At 34.4% G+C, this 15,049-nt stretch overlaps 1 protein-coding gene across 1 annotated transcript in view; it reads right to left on the bottom strand.

Moving 5' to 3' along the window:
* Positions 1-564: 564 nt before the first annotated feature.
* LOC149087055 (frequenin-2-like) overlaps positions 565-15,049 on the bottom strand; it is a 250,475-nt gene continuing 235,990 nt past the window's right edge. The window contains exons 5-8 of the mRNA XM_089231280.1: positions 11,577-11,655; positions 10,795-10,883; positions 9,662-9,739; positions 565-5,371 (exon numbers count right to left, since the gene is read on the bottom strand). Of these exons, the coding sequence (XP_089087406.1) occupies positions 5,279-5,371; positions 9,662-9,739; positions 10,795-10,883; positions 11,577-11,655 (339 nt within the window). The 3' untranslated portion in view covers positions 565-5,278. The remainder of the gene's footprint in view (positions 5,372-9,661; positions 9,740-10,794; positions 10,884-11,576; positions 11,656-15,049) is intronic.

Here is a 15,049-nt window from a genome sequence, read left to right as displayed (position 1 = left end):
AATACGATTTTTTTTTTATCCCTTTTCATCGAATCTATGCATATACAGTCCGAAATGACGCTCTTCGAGACAAAAATATTGCATAGTTTTTTGTTTTTTTTTGGTTTTTATTCCTCGCGTAATCTAATTATTAAAGCACTTAATGAGATTTTGAACATGAATTACTTATGTTTTCTACATTAAGCAACGATGTACAGATGAAATCAGATTAAAATTTCTCGACGATTATGAGAATTTCGAAAAAATTAGTTTCGTTATCTATCATTAGTCAATGTTTATTTTTTTTTTTCCTTCTATGTGTACGATGTTGATTGTGCGAAGAGATTAAAATGACATTATCATTATTATTTATTTATTTTCAAAGCCAAAAGATCCGGACGGTATTGGCAACCATCATTCGTAAATATTAGAGACTAATTAATGCTGGTTTTTTTTTTTTTGGGGGGGGGGCTGTTGTAGAATGTATAACAAAGTTGAGATGAAGATTAAATAGCATGATATTATTTTGCATACTTGCTGAGTGTTGTAGCAAACATTCGAAAGCATACTAGGTTGTTAATAATCTTGTTATTAGAATCTGATCACTAAATTTTATATAAAAATCCTGTAAAAATAAAACTGTTTATAATCACCAAGACAGATCAGGTAATTTAAGGGAGTCGACGCACGATCTTGGTACACTATGCTTTCCCACGGGGAAAAAATCACCTGCAAAGAATATTTAAAATATTTAAATTTTTTCTATTCACTTCTCAGGCTCTCGATTTTATGTCCTTAAACTTTGTACATATTTTTATACAATTTAATGATAGTTTCCAGAATTTTATTTTTATTTTTTGAATTTTAACTCTAACTGAACATGCAACGTTTTCAAAAATCAACAGTTTTATGCCATAAAATTGCTCTAAATTATTTTAATGAGAAATACTCTCGTTATAGTATACAACACTTTAGTGTCAGGAGACCTACAAAGTTTCAAGACATTTGAACAACTAAATGTTTAAAGAAAATGTTCTTTATCTGGCAAAAAAAATAGTTTTGGAAAGGAACATATTGTGATTGGAAAACCTCAGCACAAATAATGCTTACCACCAGCTTATATAAGGATATATTAAAAATACTATTGGACTAAAAATTGAAATGCAGATATACCGAAAGTTCATTGAATTTTAAAATTTAGAAATGCTCGTTTTTGGGAAAACGTCGTGCACCGAACCCCTTAAATATTTTTGATACCCACTTCTTTTCCAATTTCGGCACTGATTTGGAAAATAATGGAATTTTTATTTTAATTGGATCAATGTTATTACTTGATCAATTGACAGATATCACCATTACGTCCCGCTTTAAGATAAACAGAAAATAGTGTTTGAAAATAGACTGACAAGTTATTAAATACTAGTTTTTCTAGCATGTAATGATAGTTGTCTCAAGTATTCGTCTCTTGAAATGAATCTTGGAGCTTTCTACTTCTCTCCCAAGTTTATGACCATTCCGGAAAGGTGTAGAAAGTTCTAAGGAAGTTTGTAGAGAGTGGGATAAAATCCACCATGAGCTGGCATAAAATACGATTACATCATTCTCAGATAAGCCATCCTAGAAAATGCATCTGCGGAGATTTCAGAGACACATAATTGTGATCAGTTTTTGATTCCAAATTTAAGTCTAGCCTACAAATTACCTTTCAAAATCAGTGTATAATGAGGAGCATCAAACTCATATAAGAAAGAAAAAGGGGATATAATTAATATCACAATACTCATCCAGAATGTCATTGTATGATGTTGAGATGCTTTGACACTGTCTTCCATTTCATCTGAATTTATTCATTTATATAGAACCACATCATTCGTTATTCTCCTTAGAAAAATTATTTTTTTATTATTTCCGTATATTTAAAAATAATAATTTCCATTAATATTTTTTTTTTAATGAGGATAGCAAACGTGGGTTTTTCCTTCAAATGCCTAATTGTACCTAAGAACATCAAGCGTGCAATGAGCAGGAAAATGTGAACGCGCACATGAAACGACTTCGTGTTTTTAATATGTTCATCATCCAATATCACACAATATATATCAACACTGTATATATCCGTGTGCATTTCTAATATATGCATGTTTTTTAACCTATTAAACTCCTCTCTCACACTATATATTTCTTTGTATCAATTTATTTTTTTTTATTACATTATACATATATATTATATATATATATTTTTACAACCTTGTAATATCGAAATCTACAATACACTTCCTTGATCACTGGCTTACGATTCAGTTTTACAAAGTTTCGAGACAAAAAAATCTTTTCCCACTATATTTATTAGAAAAACTAAAAAGATCCACGTTCCTGGCGAATGAAAGACATAATTCTGGTGTTATCCTGGTGCAGAGTTTCAACAACAACAATTATTGTAACAATAGTTCAACATCAATGTATTACCGATGTCAACATAAATAATCTGTGTGCCGTTCTATTGAGAATAAAATTCCAATCTAACGAACATAAATCGAATACCTGGAATTCATAAATGCAATATATTCATTTATGTACAATTAAACGCATGATTATATCACCTGAATCACGCCAAGGTATTTCTGTAAAATATGAATAAACTGTAGAATGCATTGCGTAATGTAACACATTAAGACACCTATATTATTATGCAGTTAATTAATGTTCATTGATTTGTGACTAGAGATAATCATGATTCCAGTGGAAATACTTCACAACATGCTTCTGGATTTGTTTTAAAAATTTCACTTTTTCCAAGATATAAATTTTAGTTTGTTTTTGGTTTGTTCAGTCACAACTTTAAGGTTATGGGATGAAGCCAACTTTACATATTCTGGTACACCATACTGTTATGGCCAATCAAAACAATTTAGACTCAAAAAGTACCATTTAATCACGTGTATTATCCACAAAATGTAATCTTATTTCCTGGCATAGTCGGAATTGTGGTGATTTTCCACAAAAAAAAAAAATTAATAATGATAATTTTATAATAAAAAATTCAATGATATACGACGAACTCGTTGAGTTAAATTCCAGATTTTACTTTTACCCCGTATAAAAAGCTCCTAAACAAATTAATTTTTTGAACAATAAATCTCATTTTAACTGTCTGCTGTACGGCAAGGGGCATTAGTTTAAGAATCCTGTGGCAGTTATATTTAAAAGAATTAAATTTTGTTTAACGTATCATCAGAAATGGATTTTGTAACAGCTCTGTTGGAAATCCGAATTGATCCGATCTCTATCAGCTCAGTTAGTAATATTATTGTTTCTGCCGTTTATATATATATGTATTATTTTTGATGTATAATGTTCAACTGATTCACTACATACAAAAAAAGTATCAGAGGGGGGAATTTCATTAATCTCAAGATTTTTTGGTTACGATTCTAAAATTACCGAAAAGAAATTGTCGATTTTATAATGTACTGGGTGTTTTATAAAGAGTGCCCGAGTGTCCGAAAAAAATGTGAAATCCACGGCTGAAAATAGAAAAATTTACCAGCGAAATAAAGAAAATTTTAATTCCGTAAGTACTAATTAAGATAATTTAAAATTACAATTCCTATACGGCTGCAAATCGAAAAAAATGACAATAAGTAAAATTAGTATTTGAACTTGGAATTTACGTTACATTTAGATTGAAATCCACCGAGAAATAGGTGATTGAAATTATTTTTTTTCTATTTTTTTACTTTATGAAATAGATGAATCTCAAAATTTATCAAGACCCATCCAATACCTTAAAAAACATAAAAACTGGAAACAAAATCAATCAATAATTTCAATCACTTATATCTCGGTGAATTCTAATCCAATTGTTACTATAAGTTAATTTTTTTTCACTACTAACTTATGAATAAAGGCGCATATTCTACGTATTAGTTGATATTTTTTCATTCACTGCCGAAAAATAGAATTTTTTTCAATATTTCACAACAGTGATGCACAACCTCCGGCCCGTGGGCCAAATTCGGATTGCGGGAGTTTTTTCGATAGAGAAGTATATATATATATATATATATATATATATATATATACATGCAACACGACTAAATCCCACTGACTGTATTTCTTTCCTAAAAATACGTGAAATCGGGATCCATACTGGGTATGGCCAATTTCGAAAAAAAAAACTGCCAAAGGCAAGTAAAGTTGCAAATTACAGCCCAAAAAATTGTCAAAAGCATACATATATTTATAAGTTCAAGTAAGCCTGATTGAAAATAAGAGGAAAAAATGAGATAGTTTATAAAACAAATTGAGGGACGATACCAAAATTACGGTAAGTGTCCCGTAAAATACAGGTCATATGGTCACCCTATGTACACAAGCTTCTGGCCCACAACAGGCAGAAACACAGTATATCCGCTCCGTGAAATGAAAAAGTTGTACAGACACCCCTGTTTTACAAAATTAATATGTGATGGAGATGCGCTATCAAACTCAATCAGATTTTCATTACTAATTATTTATCATGTTTCACATTAGTTTTGTATCAATCGTATTAGTATTACTTTTTTCCGGCCATGCTTTTTTGAGACACCTTGTTTGTTACACAACACCTGGGTAACACCTATGTGCCGATAGCTTAATTATAAAACATTATACTGCATTATTGTACATACTTTCGTGAATTCGGATTGACAATGATAAGAATTTCAGATCTTCCTTAAGAATCAATGCAAGTGTAAAATTATGTGAACTCCAATGTAAATTAATTCATGAATTAAAGAAAATCCTGAATTTCCAATAATAACTTAAATTTTTAGCAATGTAACTAAAAATGTACGTAATGCACAATGTACGTAAAATTTTGATTTCATCAACGCAAATCGTACAATAATAACAGTGAATAAAATCAAATCATTAAGCATGATGTGCGTCATGTGTGAGGGAAGGGTTAATGCATGAGGAAGTGTTCGGAATAATATGGTGAGTTTTTTGGTCGATGAAATTTGGTGTTCGAAATTACATAACAACAGAGGATATAGAGGGGGGAACAACTAAAACATTTACATACATTGGTAGTACGTTCGAAAAATAATAAAAGGGTGTAATGAATATATTAATTCACACAGCTTCGAATCGATTTTTTTTTTCATATAATATATTTATATGTATGTAATTCAAGCCAATAAACGAGAAGAGAGAAGTAGTAATAGTAGTAATAGAAGAAGAAGTAAGGTTTTTTTTTTCTGGAATTTGGGAGTGGGGGATTCAAGATGGACGTCCTGCGGGATGTTTCACAATTGGGCTACGGAGCGTAGAGTGTAAGAGCTTGGACTATCTTTGGATCGTGCTTAGAGCCTTCTTTGAATTCTTCTAAAGATAGCTGGTTATCGTGGTTCTGTAAAATAGAAAGATACAAAATATGTGAGAAAAATTGATTTAAAAAAAAACTTTCTAATAATATAAATATTCCTATGAACCAAAAAAAAAGTTTAAAAAATTTTAGCAAAATATTATTTAAAAAATTTTTAAATTAAAATTCGTATGTGGTCCTAATCAGAAAATATCGAGGAATAACATTTTTTCTTATATGAACAAGAACAAAATTACACGGCAAATTTCTGATAGAAATCTGTCGAGATATAGGTGATAGGATTTCTGATCTGATATAGATAGATAGATAGAACCGCTCACAACCCTGGATTAATGCAAAGCAACTTACTTCCGTTACCTCAAAAAAGACAGGGTTGTGTCGGAAAAATTAGCAAAGATTAATAGTAGTGGCCCCCTTGCCCCGTGTATCAATCACTCGCGTCGTTCTTCCTATGAAGACAGCTATCAAGCCGATGTAACCTACAAGCCATTTGACTAAAAATGGATGGCTGAACCCAATGATCAGGGAGAGAAATTGCACGTGCGCCCAGTGACACACAAGGGCTAGAGACCGTAGCTTGGGATTTCAAAAGAAATTAGGAGAAGACTCGTGGAGCAAAGTAAGAAGATGAAGTTATCATGTTGAGGTGGAAGATTCGAATGATCTAAATACACAATACATGCAAAATATATACAACGCCTCCACTGTGACTGGAAACGAGGAAGCAAAGCCTCCGTCCACAGTGCTGAGCAGTTTTGTTTCCCTTTCTTTTTACAGAATACGCAATATACACACACAGAGAGCCTCCACTGCGACGGGAATAACCAAACAGAGCCTCCGTTCACAGTGCTGGGCATTCACATTTGAATTACTCAATATAAATTAGATGACTAATTTTAAAATGTACGACTACCTCAAAATTATACAAAAAGTTCGGGGGGGAGGGGGGAGCAATAGTTTCACTAATCCTTGCAAGTTCTAATCTATATGCCAATACTACTGTACTAAAAACATGCACCTCGTCCACATTCTTCTGCAGAATTGGCACATGTTTGAATGTACTTGTACGTGCTGTGAACCTAACATGAAATGTGTTACATGGGAATACTTACTTCATCAAACATCAACTCAGGACATATCGCAATTTACTGTCATTAATGAGACGCTTTGGAAATGAAGGTGCTATCTATCGGTGATCGCCTCAAGTACTCGTTAGGGAAAATGGCTTATCTATATCCTCCCTCGTGTTTGAACCTGGGACAGTGATTGCAACCTTCGCGGTGGTAGACGAGCATCTTACTACCACGCCAATCGGGTGCTTAAAGTGTGTGTGCATCAACCGCGTCCGATGCTGCTTAACATCGGTGATCGGACGAGAAACGGTGTTTTCAGCATGGTATGTCCGTTGGCGTTGAAGGACTGGACGCACCCTACTTCCCATCTCAGAGAGATATCGGAGCGCTCCCAGAGGAGTGTATCCGGAAATTTGTTACTGTGAAGTTTGTTACAGTGTAATGCTTGTTATGTGTAATGCTGTCATCCACCATCAACTTTTCTAACTACGAGTGAAGTGCAGTGATTGAATAATTGTACCGTTGTAGGACTGTTGCTCTCTGTGGCTAGACTTTTTAAATGGGAGATCTACTCGCATTCGTGCCTCGAAGTTGAGAACCACAGAAAACCAATTTTACAGGCACCCTGTATATTGACTGACTAAAAAATAAGTTATAGCTTCGAAAGTTTTAGCGGGGACGTCAGCGATTGTTCGACTGAATTAGAGTCAACAATGAAAAGTGTGTCAGGTATTTCGATAACGAGTCAGTAACGGTAACCCTATCCATACAAAATTGAAGCTTTTAAAAACCATCACATACATTTGTAACATAATCCATGTTACCACCATAAGTGTTGAAAAGAGCTCTAAATATATTTATGTACTAGCTATAATACCCGGTGCTGCCCGAGTTTTCTTCAATGAGACTTTTTGGATCACGTGATATATCCCTCTTTCTTTGAGGGACATAGAAACCGTGTCTAAGTTAACCAATATGGTGCCTTCCTGCGCGAATCATGAAAGAAACAAATCTAAATTTAAAGAAACATAAAAATGAATGTACAAGGTGTAACAAAAACAATCACCCGATTTAAAAAAATCATTACTATTCAGCTCTTAATCCGTTTTGATCGAATAATGTATAGGTAGAAAGAGGGAAATCTCAAGTTTCGCGTAGTTGCCGACCGGCAGCGCTAACGCCCACACACACACACACAGAAAATAAATTTTGTATACATCGATTTTTCGAACAATTGTTAAAATAATGCTGAAATATATTTAAAAAATTTACTTTGATCGATTTTTTGCAATCGATCGCAATGATTGTTCGGTGATTGGTCGATCAGTGTTTCTGATCGGCAATATTTTCTTATGTAGAAATATGCATTTCATATATAATTCTTTATATATGAAATATAATGAATTTAGTTATGTCATTATATATTTCATTTTGAGATGGAAAGGTTCGTTGGGCCAGCGGTCCGTAGAGGATTGTCAATGATCCGAGGTATAAATATTGTTTACGATCGGAGTCATACGCGACTGCTGTATTATCACTTTGTTAGACCATTATCTCTCTGTAATCATGAGAAGTTTAACATAACATTTGACCCTTTAGTCGTTAAAGTCAGGATTAAGATGAAATAATAAATTAGGTTGTGTCTTAGTGCACTAATTGCCGGCGAAGGTCCGGTCTCACCAAATTTACGATGATTCGTCGGGCTATCTCATTACTGTCTTCACCATTCGTCACTTGGCCCATTTCCACAAGTTGTTTCCGTACTCATGTTTCTCACTGGGGAGAAAGCGATCGTCCTGACTTGAGCTGGACGTCGTGCTTTGATTCTTGGAGGTATTCGTCGGAATGGAGGATCGTCCGATAAACCGACTGTGCGAACTGATCGTTTGTATTGTGCAGTGATGGACTTGCTCTGGATATTTGAACTTGATTGGGACTGATTTGAACGTGCGGCTAAAATCGATAACCGACGGATACTTCATGTTGGTGAGATAATCATTGCCCACAAAAAATAACAATTAACTGAGCTGTTTTGTGATTCATAGTTTATGATCATTGAGTTTCATGTTTGAAATGTAAACAAAAAAAGGAAAGGGAAATTTCTGTGGTGTTTGGTCAGAACATGATATCTCCAAAACATAACTTTTTGATTTAAAAGTAAGTCTTGCTAATTATAACTAATCAGAAGTGAGATAAATCCATAAGTACGTGCATACAGCTAAACAACATGCTGATGTACAATATTTTCATTTGTATTTGTGTGTATGCTTAATTTTTGATTTTTAAATGACAATGAAAATGCTTATATCTCTAAACTGTGATTTTGGAGTTATCACGTTCTGACCAAACAAAACAGAGATTTCATTGTTAAAAATAAATATATTTTTTTTCTTCTGGCCGAAAATGTTTTTTTATCAATTTGTTGTCTGTGGGTCATAAAAAGAATCTGGGAATACAACATATTGATTGGTTGCACTGGAACGCGTTATTTACATTGAATTTTTATTTTTTTAAACTGAATTTATAATGAAGCAATTAGTCTCTCATTGATCATACATACTCGACCGCAGAAATGTTTTTTCAAAAGTTCAATGTAAACATCTACATCCTAATGATATGGTAGATCCGTAAAAACAAAACACAGACATGGATAAGTCCGTGAAAACCATCTCTCTTCCAGAATTTACTCAAATACAAAAATAAAAGTTAATTCTGTCGATGGCTTATTGAAATATTCATATAATGTGTCGCTGTTAATTCATTCAAATGAAATCAATGATGAAAAGACATACGGAAGAGAAAAATGTGACAAACATTGACTCGAAATTTATCGCGTGACAATAACAGACCTTTTTAATGATCGATGATGTCTAGACTTCATAATGAGTTCGTAATATGAATGTTTATATTTTTCTGAGAATGAAATAATCTAAGCTATCCAATGGAATATCAGAGATTTCGGTTGTTTCAGAATGAAAATCGTAATGCTAGAAATTCGAGCAATTATTTCAAGGTGCAGTCTTATCTAATGAATGCTGAGCGAACCGAATCTCATATACGTATTATTGACCAGCTTGAATTCAATTCACATTAAGTTTTGAAAAGAAAATCCAAGACTTCAAGAAAGAATTTATCGTACAGTTCATTTTGTTTAGAACGTACGGAATGTTTCCGAGAATATGAGACAAAAATTTACGTTTACACAATATTCTAATGATTTTTCGTAATATATATCACTCACTTTGTCCAACTGCTCAAAAATCCTGTCTACTCTTCTTTTTGGGTCATCCTCGGAATCTTCGGGTTTGGCTTGACTACCCTAAAATTGTACATTATATATTTTAGCTACCTATATATATTTTGAGGTAAGTGAGGGTAATATGGCTATGCAAATCTTCATTAGTGATTTTTCGCTGAGGCATGTATGATAAATTGATATTGATATGATGATATCGAAAAACAGATAATGTTAAGAAATACTTTGAAGAGTTGTTGAAAGAAAAAATAAATAAGGATCCACACGGACATGATCTCAATGGAAAATATGAAAAATAGTTTTTTCTCCCTCTCGGTCATGTTCCCAACAGGTGAAGTTCTCAACGAACAAATGAACAGACATTTTTACGAGAACTTACGTAAGGAAAATAAATTTCGTGGGTTTTAAGGAAATTAAAATAATGAATCAAAAACTGAATTTTTTTAAGGGGATTATAAGAGACATTTCGGACACATACAAATCCTTTTTCTTCTTACTCGGTGAATTGAAATTAAGGTGGACGGAACCTAGAGACTTGGTCACACATGAAATTTCTGGCGAAAAAAGGTACTCGCGAAATTAGTACTCGCAGTGAAAATAGCATATTTGGTTATAGCCAACATGTCAAATAATCTAAATAACGCTGCATGACAAAGGAATTTTATACAGATTGAAATAACAATGAATGTAGTTTAAAAAGCACCGAAAACTGTCATGATTAATAAACTAAAGTCGTGGGGAATAATGGAGTCTGTGACGAAATACACACACAAATGTGTCCTAACAAAATAACACTGTGATTTTTGAATGACACTTTCGGCGCCATATGGTGAATTGGCGCAAAACTACGCATCACCCAAGCAAAATGAATTAGGTCACGCGTCCAAACAAATAGCTACACAGCATAACATTCCGATCGAAACATAAAAACAAATACAAAAAAATTACCATATTACCATGCCAGATACCGTTACTATTAAGTTGTTAAATCATGCTCTTACTATTGCGTATCGACTGGATACAATTCAAATAGTGGGTATAAATGACACGGAGATTAATTTCAAAAACATAATTTCCTAGAATTTTTATTTTCCGGCATGTCAAAGTTTCCTACTCACCAGCATTTGGTAGATTGCATCCACAATACTGTACATCTCTTCTCTGGTTATGTATCCGTCATTATCAACATCATATAACTTGAAAGCCCCTTTATAAGGCAAAAAAGAATTAGTTTGAATTACCTTCCAAGCACTTCAAAATAAACATGGTCAGTAATGATAACGTACTAAAATAGACTGAAAATAATTTAATTTCATAGTATTCAAATTATACCCAGTCCCAGTTATTTTCAATGACTCTTAACATCGGAACGTTCGGAAAAATTATCGAACAATATTGTAAAAAACTTTTATACATAATAAATCAAGGAAATTTTTTGATAGGAACGAATGAAGGGTATTGTGTAATTTGCATCCGTAAAACATCATGTTATCACATGTTCAGATACTTTTTTCAGATAATGAATGCGATAAATAAACAAAATGAATAAATCTTGCTATAACTATATGAAGTCTAGATTGCCATATTTTTTATTTCATTTTCATGAGATAAATTCCAAGAAATATTTTTAAATTCATTGCAAAATTATTAATTTATTTATTTGCTATATTTTACGTGTTTCCGTCTGATCTAATCGAAAAAGAAAACCAAAGTGTTGGTCTGAATCGGGTAATCAGTGCCGTGTAGACGAATAATATGAGTTCATTTTGATTTAGACGGATCTGAGTGATGCCAGTGTCTACTATATTTTATTATATCTTTTTGAATCTGTATATATGAATAACAAAATGTAAGTAATGAAAAAGCTAAATTTTATTTTTCATAAACGTGTTCAACTCACAAACAAGTTTCTCTTCCAGACTTCCTCGAGATGTTACTGAAAGAGCTCGGATGAATTCTTCGAATTCAATGGCACCATCCTGTAATGAAAATAATCAACAGCAATATAGATTATCCTGTAATTTCATATTATATATAATGCATCATTAAATCAGTTTCCTAAAGTGGGCATTATCACCCCCTGGTTGGGGATGGAATGGCCCAAGGGGGCGATGGAAGCTATGAGTACAACCTAGGATACTATGGGTTGGTTTGAGTCGGGGAGGGGGCGATGGAGCGACTGCAAAGAAGTGGCCCAGCACCTGGGCTGGCCACACTGAGGGACGGGTTCATCCGAGCCACTCAGCAAGAAATGGGACTGTGAGACAGGAAAAACCGTGGCCCAGCATCTGGGCAGGCCACGAAGAACCAACGTGCTCACCAGGGATACCTAGCCAACACCTGGGCTGGCCACATAGAGACATATCGTACTGGGGAAAGACCTGCAAAATAACAGCATAGAAAACACCAACCGCTCCCCCATACGGGAATCTGTCGCGTGGCGGAAAACTGTAAATACGAAAGCCGCGCCCCGTGGTGGGACATGTCGCGTCGGCGGCCACGAAGCATCACATTATCAACGACATGCTGTAAATATTCTCAAAATAAATAAAAGCCCCCCCAGGAGATTTTTGAGATTGGGTCTCGGGGGGTCTGGTTGGGGACCCCCTTGGCCGTCGCTCGGATTTGTGTGCCCGTCCCCTTGGCTGGCTGCCTGGGGTGGGGGCTGCTGCCTCCGCCTCTTGAGGACACCCTAAAAGACTGGGCTTCGCGCTTGCAGCTAAGATTTAGACAGATGGTCGGAGGTGCCGGGACGGGGCGCCTTCTGGTGATTCCCCGGCTCTCCCCATCACGACCCAACCCACACGGGTAAAAGGCTTACATCCCGAAAGGGACAGAGACGGTCATGTCTGGTTTGACGGGGGGGGGGGGCAAATAGTTTGGGAAACTATATACTATCCTTGATTACATGTCTGTATATTAAGTTTCTTTCATCATTAGAAACTACATGCTGGGCATTGTAAGTCAGCTTAGGTCGAGTTTATCTTCAATAATTCATCTTGGATGGGATACGCCGATTTAAATCACGTGATTTAAAAAAAGTCATTGACTTAAATCGCGAAATTTAAAATTCATTTTTCCTTTGTTCAACTTTAATGATATTGAAGTAAAAGTAGCTTGGTATGGTATTCGTGTTACTCAAACCGTGCATTTCTGGATTATGTGCAGTTGTTACGTACAATTCTCTTGATTAAAAGAAGTACAGAAAATCTGTTAAATATAGACTTGAAGGTAAATCCTAAATACATTGCAGAAAAATGGCTATTATATTCCTAGATTTCGTTGCATGGAGAAAATGTCAAAAAAAAACTATTCTAGAATTTATTATTTTCATTTATTCCGAAAGTATTTCTTTAATTAATTCTTGAAATGAACGTTTTTTAGCGTTTTCAACACTCTCAAAAATTTTTCTCAAATAATCAGTGGTCCACGACAAAAAGCTGCGAGTGATAAATAGGCCACGTGGGCCATGCGTTGAAGACCCCTGGATTAAGCATTAAAAAAAAAAAATCTGAAGTTTTTCTTAATTCGGATTCTGTATTTACTATGGGTATTGGGTATTATCTGCAGCTTTCTTCTGAAATTGGAATTGAAATATATATTTTTTTAATTAATTTATATGAAAAAAAATTTCAGGAAAATTGATAATGTAAAGATGCGAGTAGAAAAATCAACACTTTTTCTAAAAAACCGCGACCAACAAACTATTCTATCTATTGATTCTATTATAATGGAAATGAAAGGGGATTTCAACAATTATGATTTTTTTTGTAGATTTCAATACTGTGTTGTTGAAATGAAAGAGGGTCAAGATTCCAATGTGTGCTGATGAAATTTTAAGTAATGGAAGGGATTGAGGTTTCAGTATTGGTGAATGAAATTTGCATACTAAAATTAGGGCCTTTTCACACGGAGCGGATGCGGATATGAGTGGGGGTGTGGATCTGCATAACTTTTCATAGGAGCACATATTTGCGGACGTTTCGCCCTCATCTGGAGTCCGATTTTGTTTTCATTTAGTGAACACAGTACGTGGATAGCGTTGTTTAATAAAAGTATTTAGTTTTTCAAAATTTGTTTTAATTATTATTCAAGTATAAAATTGCAAAGTATGAACAAAAAGAAATTACGGTTGCGACATCTCCTTTTTCTTAGAAGAAAACGGGGATAGATGCATGTGGGTACATCCTATTAACCAACAGAGACCTTCATATGGTGTTTTTAAGGGTATTTAGGGTAGGCTTAGGTAGGACACAGTGGCAAGCTCTTCAACTTTTTTCTCAAGTCGGTTGACACATTTGACGATCAGAGCCATCTGAAAAACAACAGATCAACTACTACAGCTTGACTTCAATCTACCGAGCGAGTACCGCCAAAGCCTCCTAGAAGTAGTATCTAGGAGGCTTTGGTACCGCACGGAGACGGCATCGCGTGAATACCCCGCATTCAACCTAATACACAAAACCTGCTTGTGCGGACGCAGTAAGTTTTGGCATTAAGGACGCCATGGGGGCCCTGACGAACACTTGTATTCCGCATCGTCTGAAAGGCTTCATATGTAACCCATTGGTTTGTGGACGCGCGTGAAAGTATTTCTTATATGCAGAGAAAACAGTAATTGATTAATCATAAAAAAATTTGAAATTAATATACCGTGTTTCCCTGCGTATAGTCCGCGGCAGGGTTTAACCCGCAGATGCGAATTTCGTTAAGTCGAGGGGGGAAAATGGCACCGTACACTTTGCGGTGGTGTAAAAATTTAAAATAGATAAATAGCAAATAATATTTATAAAATAAATATTTCCCTCAAACACTTCGAAAATCATTGACTATGATTATATCCATCAGGGAGTTAAGCCCTGACTAAGAGGATTGTGTAAGTTTTGAGTTAGAAATATGACGAACATGAACTTTCGGGGGCTCTCATCAGAGAACAGCACCTAAAGTTTAACTTTCAGAGGGTTTTTAAGATAGCTTAAAGTGTCTCCAGGAAAAAAGTGTGTTTAGTACATAAAATGTAGCAATAAAATTCTGGAAAGAAAAATATGTGAAGTTAAATATACCCTGCATCTTCTTGGTTGAAACCTTTGAAAGAAATGAATTATTTCATTACAAAAAATACTTAAAAAATTGAAAATTGAAAAAAAAAAATTCTGATATTTTAAATGCATTTTTTCAGTATCCAAAACGCAAAAACATTTTGAAAATTCCAAAAAAAATAAATGCTCGGGTCTAAAAAGGTTAACTGCCAGAAAAGAAAAACTGCAGATAATAGACGCAGCTGCATATAAAATCCGCAACAAGAAATTTCGGTGTTTTATTAATGTATGACTACGGGGATTGTGTAAGCTAGAAAATTCGGTATTCACACCA

The sequence above is a fragment of the Pholcus phalangioides genome, unplaced genomic scaffold (assembly GCF_987345545.1).
Source record: "Pholcus phalangioides strain wild (caught in Gottingen) unplaced genomic scaffold, Ppha-v1.0 ptg000004l_1, whole genome shotgun sequence".
Classification (NCBI taxonomy): Eukaryota; Metazoa; Arthropoda; class Arachnida; order Araneae; family Pholcidae; genus Pholcus; species Pholcus phalangioides.
Note: the sequence above shows the minus strand (reverse complement) of the source record. Positions and strands in the feature narration are given on the sequence as shown.